At 41.5% G+C, this 9,884-nt stretch overlaps 1 protein-coding gene across 1 annotated transcript in view; it reads right to left on the bottom strand.

The window, feature by feature from the left end:
• Positions 1-6,912: 6,912 nt before the first annotated feature.
• Ppp1r9a (protein phosphatase 1 regulatory subunit 9A) overlaps positions 6,913-9,884 on the bottom strand; it is a 257,278-nt gene continuing 254,306 nt past the window's right edge. The window contains exons 15-16 of the mRNA XM_028779161.1: positions 8,706-8,888; positions 6,913-7,441 (exon numbers count right to left, since the gene is read on the bottom strand). Coding sequence (XP_028634994.1) covers positions 7,250-7,441; positions 8,706-8,888 — 375 coding nt within the window. The 3' untranslated portion in view covers positions 6,913-7,249. The remainder of the gene's footprint in view (positions 7,442-8,705; positions 8,889-9,884) is intronic.

Here is a 9,884-nt window from a genome sequence, read left to right as displayed (position 1 = left end):
CTCAGCTCTTGCTCTTCTCTGCTTCCTGTTGGCTCTGAGGTAAACTTCCAGAAGACACTAGGGCTGAGCTGCTGTCTTACTGAAGGCTTAGAAACACTGGAGCTGGAATGTAGACTGAGACCTCCAAAATGAACCAGAAGGAATTTTTCCTCCTTTTAGTTACCTCAGGAAGTCTGTGACAGCATTGGGAAAATCAACAATAGCTTCTATGTAACTACAAACACACTTTCCCCATAACACATACAGTCCCTGAAACCATGTGAGTGTCTTTCTGAATTGCTGACTTTCCTTAAGGAGAGAGTGTAGTTGGTCAACTTTGGGGACTATTAGGTCACATAGGAACTTCTGCTGTTGAAAAAGTATTATCATGAAGACCACTCTCAGTACCTCACGAAGCCAATGGATGGACCAGCACGCCCTGACATAAATCTGGTTTCCCCCTTTTCTCTGTGACTTCCTCAGGAAATAGAACTGAGCTTCCGCTCTCTCCTGGAGGCACAGTGCTTTTGTGCATTGTTTTCACACTGAGCCTTTTCAACTTCCCCATAGTTACAGCTTGTAGGAGAATCTTACCATCTTTGGGAAGCTTATCACACCCGAACATGACTTCTGTTATCTTGACACATTACATGTTCTGTTTATATTGGTCCAAAGAAAGGAGAAATTTGCTTCTTTTGTAGTGGCTAGGTTCAGGAGTATTCTATAACCAACTGATGCAGTGCTGAGTGCCCCGCCTCTGCCAAGCCCACATTGCTCAGCTGATGCCAGAATGGGTTTTATTTTATTTTGTTTTTGTTGTTTTGTTTGGCTTTACTTGCACTACTCTAGCTTGCTGTGAAGACGAGTGGGGAGAGGATGATAAACTGAGTTAAAAAAAATAGAAAGACCAACAACACTTGGCTATATTCTAAGAGACATGACTAAGAAGAAAATCTCTTTTCTTATAGTGGTTATGAAACAAGAGATTTTTAAGTACTAATATCTGCCTGTTTTGAAGACAGAAACCCAGTGCTGGATGATTTCTTAGGGTCATCAAGGCAGCCAGTTTAGAAATGAAGTATTTCTAAGACGCTTGTCATGGCATTTATCTGGTGGTGGTGGGCTTTTGTGGGGGACGGAATGGAAGATGCAGAGAATGGTTTGATGAGAAACTGAAAGTTGTTAATCATTTAAGACCGTAGACTGAATATATAAAACAAAAGCAGTTTTTGGGGGCCATGCATCGTGATGCAAGCCTATAACAATTCTAGACTTAGGAAGCTGAGACAGCAGGACCACGAACCCCAAGCTAAGTTAGTCTATGAAGTAAAATCTCATCTCAAGAAAACCAAATTAGTAATAAATAAAAAATTATTTTCATAAAAGAACCACTTTCCTTACAATGATTTAGTCAGCTTAGTCCATGCCACCAGGTACCAGTGAGTGTTCATTTACTCAGTGACCCTCGTTCCTCACATCCTGGAGGCTGGACTGTCTGAAACACTGGTTATGACTCTCTGTGAGCATGGTACTTAGGAAAGCAAACTCCATATATTTCTTTAAAAAGAAAACAATCTCTTGCCTAGCTATCCAAAAGAAAACAATCTCTTGCCTAGCTATCCAAAAGAAAACAATCTCTTGCCTAGCTATCCTTCCTCACACCTTCAATGATGAATCAAGCTAATTCTTCCAAAAAGAGAAAATAAAAACCAAAAATGAAGCTATCTGTTTTCCCATGACATGCATTCAAAATTTTCCAAAGAAGGGAAGATTTTGGTAAGGGATTTTTAATGCAGTTTCCAAACGGAGGGAAACAGGCTCACGTTACTCTGTGAGGCTGAGAAGGTTCAGTGAATAGTCTTCATTTGCTTTATTCTTACTTTCTCAGTCTTGGAGATCTGAGAATGAAAACTGCTTAAAAATAACCCAGTGCTCTAGGCTGGACCTGATTCCATCTCGGGTTGCTTCTTGTTGTGTGAGTCTGAGGGCTTAATGGGTTTGTCATTCATCTTCCTCTGGCTGATGGGTATTGGGAACTTGATGGTGAGGCTGTGACAGAGGGACACGGGAAGCAGGGACCGGGGGCTCCAGCCGGAGGCCCTGCTCTTTAGCTTCATGCCCAGTTCCATAATTGTGCTTTCAAGGGTAATTCTAGCTGCCAATTTACACTTTTCCAGAGTTAGAACTTATTTTTAGTTTCATTTCCATGAAAAATGTGCACTTTGCTCTTGATGGAGAGAGATGTTTTGACAGTTAGTGCAGGTTTACCCAGTCAGGGCTTGTTTTAGTTGAAGAAGGTGGAAATGGAAGAGGAAAGAAAAAAAGTGAGAGAGAAAAGAAACATGTACTCCGAGAGACCTCAGTATTTCCTTTATTGCATTCATTAGCTAACAACAATAATACTCATTGGCAAGAGATTTATTTACACTAACAAGTTAATTTAATCACAGGTATTTTTAGATGGTCAGAAAACAATGGGCCATTGACAGTACAGTTTGCTTTGAATGCCTCTGAAAACTGAAAAGTCAAGAATGCCATTGGAAACAGCACACACTAATCAAGTGCCGGAGAACAAATCGGATGTGGCACTACTGTTTCTCCCATGCAAATGACCAGACAGAAAAATGTACAAATGAAAAAGTTCAGGTACTCTGTTATGCATACTTACCAGACCTTAATGCCTTTCAAACCACTTTCCCTTTAGCAGTGTATAAGGATAGAGGAACGTAATCAAGTCTTACAGTAGGACAGAACTTTATTCTCCCTGTCGCTTTCAGCTGCCCAGTCCTGTCAGTGATCTATAGCAGATGTACAAGTGGTTTCATCAAAAGCTCATTAGAAAATACAAAAGCAGTAGTTATGACATTAAATAATACTGAGGAGAGTCCACGGATGTGCGCTGAGAGCTCTCTGCTGCTACTCACAGATTGAGCCGATGTTGTTGGAAAGAGTTATCTAGCTGGGGCATCACTTCCTGGTGGTGGTGGTGGTGGTGTTTTAATTTTTGTAACAGCAATTTAGGGTATTTCTGGCCAATTGTTATTTCATGGCTGAATGAAGTTTAACAAGAAACTTGTGTGCGTGCATAAAACAGCCGAAGGAAATGATGTACACAGCTTCCAACAACATATACTCATAACCCATGGTGTTATTTTTCGTGGCAACCAAAATGCCATTGCAAGCGGATGGCTTAGGAAGTACATAGTGGTCACACGAGAGAGCCAGTAGTCAGCCACAGAAGCATCATGGCTACTGAGGATCTATCTCATTTTAGAGGTGAGAGCTGATACACGAGGAAACACAGTGCAATTTAGTCAAGAAAACTGCAGGTGGCCTGCAGTAGAAAATGCCCAAAGCTGCATACTATCTTCTGAGTTCTAACTAAAAAATGTGCAATCTTGACATCAAAGCATTAATCAAACATCTGAGGAAAATTTACCTTACTTAAAATACAATACTAAAGATCTAATAAATCAACTTTACCAAAATATATAAACATTTAGAAGCATAAGTGCATTTAGTAGGATACTTAGATTAAAAAAAATTCTCTTAAAATCTATGAGCCATTCAATGTATACGCAACACAAAAAGTGGCAAAGATGCCATGATTACAGCCCAGGGTCCTAACTAACATCATTGTAGTCCACGGAGAGTATATTTTTGTGCCACGTGCTTAAGGTATATACGTGTGTGTCAGGTGGGGGATATATTCACACACACAGCTCTGACACCTACACAAGTGGCATGCACGTAACTGAGAATTTGTGGCTTCTTCTCTTACTGTTTGCACACTGCCTTGCACATGGCTAGATCCCTAATGGTCTGGGGGTGGTTATGGGCAGGGATAGGGAAACATGGGCCTTCTTCTGCCTCCTACTCTGAGGATTGAGATCCGGATCCAGGTGCTTACAGATGAGAGTTTTAAGTAACTGACATTCCAGAAGACACTGTGCATTTGTGTGAGGAGCCTGTGTTACTCTCAGAGGCAGTTTACTGTGTAGGCTTTTTTCCATTCTGCCTAATTGGACGCTCGAGCTTCTTCAGTGTTACTTTTCAAGGTATAAATATGTGTTGTCTTTGGTGATATTGCCCCCTCCCTCCCAGTGTTTTGGATCAGGGCTAAATTTCACCGGACTTTAACTATTCAAGACAAAAGCAAACAAAACCAGCCAGTACACTGAGTCTGACTTTCAGGATTGAACAATGAGACAGACTTCCTGTAATGTTGTCTTGAGACGCCCCCGTCCCTTTGTCCTTTCACAATGAGAACAGATTTGGAAGAAAGCATAGATGCTTTACGTTTGACCTCACCTCCACAAGCTCTGCTTTAGAACTAGGCACACGTGGAATCCTGACTCAAAGAAATTAAGAAAATGTGCAAACCAGGCCCATCCTTTCCTAATTACCTTTTCACCCGGCAACTCTAGGGTCTTAGCACTGAAGCAAGTGGCATGGACCCTCCTAACGCCTGTCCCCAAAAGTGGGATGTTCCTGAGCACCGGCTCTGTGGGAAGAGGCTTTAGTTACTCAAATGGAATTTGATAATTCTTAACTATCCCAATCTATGAAAGGGCAATACACATCCAATTCTTTTAGAATCACTGGCCCTCCATCCTCCAGAATCAACTTAAATACCCTTGTTAAATGTTGATGGTCAAGTTCATGAAGCAACAATTCTCTGTTAAATTGTATAAACCCTGAACACTACAGCATTAAAGAAAGAATTGTGCAGGATGTTGGAAACTCAATTATTATCATGCACCACAGTCAATAAAGGAGCTAACAAGAAATCAAAATGCTCACAAGGTCTGAGGTCCTTCACTTTGTTTCTACACTGGATGAACCGGTGTATCTTTTATCCTTTGCCAAACAGTGCAATCAAGAGCCTTTTACGATTTTACTAGTTTTAAGTAGCAACGTTAAAAGAATTCATTTTGGTCTAGGATTACAATAATTTAACTTAAAAATCAAAATGACTGAACTATAAACTAAAGGATGTATGGAGTGTTAATTTGATTTGTAACTGTCAGACAAACGTTGATCCAAGCAGGGAGTAGTAATAAAGTTACAGTAAGAACACTGTATTTAAGAAATGCAATATAAGGTCATAAATTACAGGCAGAGGCAGACTTACAGACATTTCCAATATATACATTCATATTCAACTATCATCAAACTGTAAACACAACTTAAAATGATCACCCTTCTGTTTTCACTCTGGAAAATGAACACAGAGAAGTTTCCAGTGCAAACCAGTTTTTTATCCCAAAGAAAAGAAAAATGGCAACAATTTACAATAGCAAGTATTAGTATTGCCAGATTTTTGCTTAGTCTTCTGGCATTAGCAAGGATTTACTGAATGTGTAGTTTAGTAATGTGTCTCTTGCTTTCTCAAAATATGAGTAAGTTGCAAAGTGTCAGGCATATGAAGATATAAACAGGCACCCAGTACCCTACTCCACGAGAGAATCGTGAAGCACGTCTGGTTTGTACAGAGCACAATGCGACTCCCATATCATGTTTCAGACTGAAGTGGATCTGTAACGGAAGGACCAAAACTTAACAGAAGTACTCTGGGCCAGAAAAGGAAGCAGGCTCTGGGAGAAAGAACAGGATAAAGTTTCTAGTTCAGATAATCTCAGAATTCATGTTACAAAAATAGTAATAACAATAAAAATGAAAAGTCACAATGTTAAAATACAAAGAGAGGCCACACAGGCAGCCAACCTGTACCCTAGCAGATTCCTGTCATAACTCCGGAGCCTGATGCAGGCTCTGCGTACCTGCGCATCCAGAGGAGATATGCACAGGCCTGTTAGACTTGGTGGGGTAAAGGAAGTAAATACCCTGAAGTCCAAGGATACACCTGGCCTCCAGCTCTACTTTGAAATCTGTCTATCATAAAGTTTTTTAGAGTTAATGCAGTAATGAGAGATACATAAGCAAAACGAAAAGCAAAACTAAAGGCAAGCAAACAAATAAAAATGTCTCAAGAACAGTTTCTGTCCTCCTCCTCCTCCAGTCTCCTGCATTCAACTCAGGTTGGTGAAATACTGAAATCCTTAATACTGGACTTAAGTAATATCAGCTCTTACACTGTGAAAAATCTGTCCCATGTACTGTTTTAAACAAATCTGGAACTTTCTAGAATACGGAAGAAAATGGCTTAGAAAGTCATTCAAAATGTCTCTAAAATGTAAATGATGGGTGTTCTTCACAGGAAAGAATTATGTGTGCTTAAAAATAAGAAAAACAAAAGTTCTCTGGTTGACTGTTACTCAAATCTTAATCTCTAACAGTATCTGTAGGTTTAAATCCTTACAAGTACATTTGTTAAAACACTAGCTGAGCCCGCTTGGGAAATTTTGAGTAGAAAATATGTGACAAGTTCACAATTGTGTCACAGGCAGGCTGAAGGCCAGCCAGAATGTCCCAGGAGGGGAAACCTGAAGATGTTGGTTTCCTTAAAAATCAATTTCTTGTTCAATGTGTTGCGGGGGAAGGAGCCGTGCCGTGTTTGTCAGTGCTGCTCAAACACTGGGCTTGCAGCACTGGCAAACAAAGCAGCAGATCCCAACATCCATGGTTGCACTACACTCTGACATTTCTTTCTTCTTTGTTCAACAATACCTGGAGGAAAATGTTATCCTCCAAGCCCCGAAGTACACCCACATCTGTGTGGTTAAGGCTTTTCACTTCTAGACGTAATAAATAGCTACTATTTCCCCTTGTTCTGATTCCCAGCAAGCATGATCGCACACTTGCTTACTCTTTCCCTCAGCTGGCAATCATGTACTGGGCACACACAGCCCCACAACGGAACCGACTTGCTTTATAGTCAGAATCAGGGGGGCGCTCCCCCAGCTCAAGGCAGGAATCATCTTCACAGCAACAGTCACAAGCTACTACCTCAGTTTCTGGGGCTCTCACTGAGAATTCTGGGTACTCCACTCACAGCACCAGAAGGAGTCCTGCTCTCATTTGCTGGGCCAGGCTGGTCCTCCAAGTGGCACCACACACTTATCACAACATGGGATGTTGGTAAGTAGAAGATAAAAATGATACTTGTGGTTTGTCAATAAACCAAAGGTGGTGGTGAGGGGTTATTTTAGGATAAAATCAAGAGTGCATTCAACACAGTTCCTTAACCGCCTACAGTGATGTTATCTCCATCAGTTTCTTCCTCATCCTCTGCAGGAGAGTGGGGTAGGAAGGGGAGGGACTTCTCTCAAGCTTCCCCACCTACTGGAGGAGGTGAGGCCTTAACTGCTCACGGTTGCTCGGTTGTGGAAGTCATCTTCTCCGACTTTTTAGACTTCCTCTGCATTTCCTTCCTCCTCAGCTTTTCTCTTTGTTTTTCCATTTTCTCCTGGGCCTTTCGAGCCTTCTCCAGAGACATCTTCATTTCCTTCAGTTTTTTTTTAACGAGTGCCCGGTCCTGGGATGATGTCATTCCAAGAGCCTACGGAGGAAACACATGTACAAAAGGAATCTGAAAAACTGCTGACCTCTTTGTTTATGATGAGGAAAACATCACACTATGTTTAATCTCATGACCTTAGTTAAACGTAGAAGGAGGAGGTCAAGGCTGAGGAAACACAGACCACATGTGCTAAATCCTGTATGCACTGAGGATCTGTGCTTTGTTCTCTGAAGTTCTTTGCAAAATACACTCCAGAAATCATTAATAAGAAAATGCTTCCAAACTGGTGACTAAGGAGGGAATAAACAGAAAAGGCATGTCCTGCTTCTCCAACCTTCAGTTAAAGTATTGCTAAACTCATCGATATCTTCAAAGGGTAACTGAGATCACCTGCTGCTACAGAAGGCTCGAAGAGGGTTGGAGAGAAAGAAAATGGCCTCCTTTCTGCCAATGTAGTTATTTACAATGAGAACCAACCATGTGTTTGGGGCCAGGATGCCCAAGAATCTCTCCGCCATCGTCTCCCCCAAGGCAGACCTATAAAGAAAGCCCGATTACAATGACTAGGTGGCTGGATGAGCTTGTAATTCAGAATCACAGAGACTGTTGTGTACTTTAAATGTTCGATGACCTTCAGCATCAACAGCAGGACGCATCCATCTCCCTAACAGGGACACTTGTCAATGGGCCCTTCATATTCACAGCTATTGATTGATCTCTAACCTTTTCAAAGACTGTCAAGAGATACTCATCTATCCATCAGCCTAGCAGTGGGGAGGGGTGTGTAGAGCTGGCTGTACCCTCCTCTTGCCCTTTCTCAGTAGAGTTGGGTACCACCTCAGTCTCTAAGAGAGACGGGCCAGATGTGTGGAAATGAGGGTGCAGGGGAGGTGACAGGGAGGATGGTTTGCATGTACTGTGGAAGAAAGTCGGGGACGTTGTTTCAGTTTTCAAGTAGTGGGCAGGAGGGGGTGGAGCATGGAGGAGAAATGAAGATTCATACTGGCCATTATTAAAACTTAACAGTACAATGGACAGTGAGTTGTTTTGATACAGGTGTCATGTATTGCCTGTTGAAGAAAAGGAAAAGGCCCCCAACTCCCTTAGTAGCCTATCTCAAGTATAAACCTGTGGGCTTCTTGAAGTTTTTTTTTCCTACTGAAAATAATTCAATATCTTTTCTAATAAGTACTGATGAAAACGACCACATGGATATGCAGGACACTCTCAGCTGATGAAATCATGTCAGGTGCTACAAGTAATACACATACCTAGTAACTAACACAGATGAAGAATCCTTTACCTTCAGTTTATTTCCATCCAGCTGCAGGAGCTGCTCTCCACTGATGTTCTGGGCACTGAATTCAGACACATACTGGTCCAGATTGAGGCTCATCAACCAGTGTGAAACCTGCTGCACACTCCATTCATGAACGGCCCGATTCTGACTCGGAGTATGTTTGGGAGACTGTCCATCATCAAGGATCTGAGACAGGAATGTATGCAGCGTTGTTAAGTGACTCAAACACTAGGCTCACACTATCCCAGGAATTTCTAATGTTACAAGAGCTGTATCTGCTTGTAAATCATCGAATGATAATAGTTCTACTTGTGTTAGAAGAAACATGTCTACTACTTATCTGATTCTGGTGGATGGAAAATTAAAAATATCCTATAAACAAAGTACCATTAAAAATGTAGGAAGTTAAAAATTGAAAAAGCACACACCAACATTGATGATTTTATAAAAAATAACCCTGGAGATATTATCAGATGTGGAAAACAATTATTTCATAGTTCTCCACATGTAATACATCGCTTTTATTTATCCTTTTAGAAAATGGTAAAGTTATATAAAAACACATTAAAAATATCAAGGTCTCCTTTTTTCTATAGGAAAGTCTCAAAGCCCTCAAGACTCCTTAGGGAAATTTCCCAGCTACTGTTTTCTTTGAGCAGGAAACAAACCTATGTGGAAGGTAGGGAACTGACACCCACAATTCCTTTAAGATATGAAGGAATTGAGGATCAGAATGTTCACATGATCTCTCTTAGACAACACAATATAAGCAGTAAGAGCTTAACAAGATGCAAATTCCAGGCTCTGTTCACTGTAGCCCATTCTCTTGATTTGCATAAAGAGGCACAACAGCTCCCAGAGCCACTGAGTTGAGAGAAGATGAGATGATGGCAGGTCTCAGAGAAAAGAGATTATTTGTTGAGCCATATAAAGAACAAAGAGTGTGAACTGAGGAAAGGCAGAGGATAGGAAAAAGAATGGACCATGTCAGGTAATGGCTATTGGAGGCGAGTGAGGGACTCTAGAGGTGGGGCTTAGAGACTCTGGAGGTGGGACTTAGAGACTCTGGAGGTGGGACTTAGAGACTCTGGAGGTGGGGCTTAGAGACTCTGGAGGTGGGGCTTAGAGACTCTGGAGGTGGGGCTTAGAGACTCTGGAGGTGGGGCTTAGAGACTCTGGAGG

The sequence above is a fragment of the Grammomys surdaster genome, unplaced genomic scaffold (assembly GCF_004785775.1).
Source record: "Grammomys surdaster isolate TR1022 unplaced genomic scaffold, NIH_TR_1.0 345, whole genome shotgun sequence".
Taxonomy (NCBI): domain Eukaryota; kingdom Metazoa; phylum Chordata; class Mammalia; order Rodentia; family Muridae; genus Grammomys; species Grammomys surdaster.
Note: the sequence above shows the minus strand (reverse complement) of the source record. Positions and strands in the feature narration are given on the sequence as shown.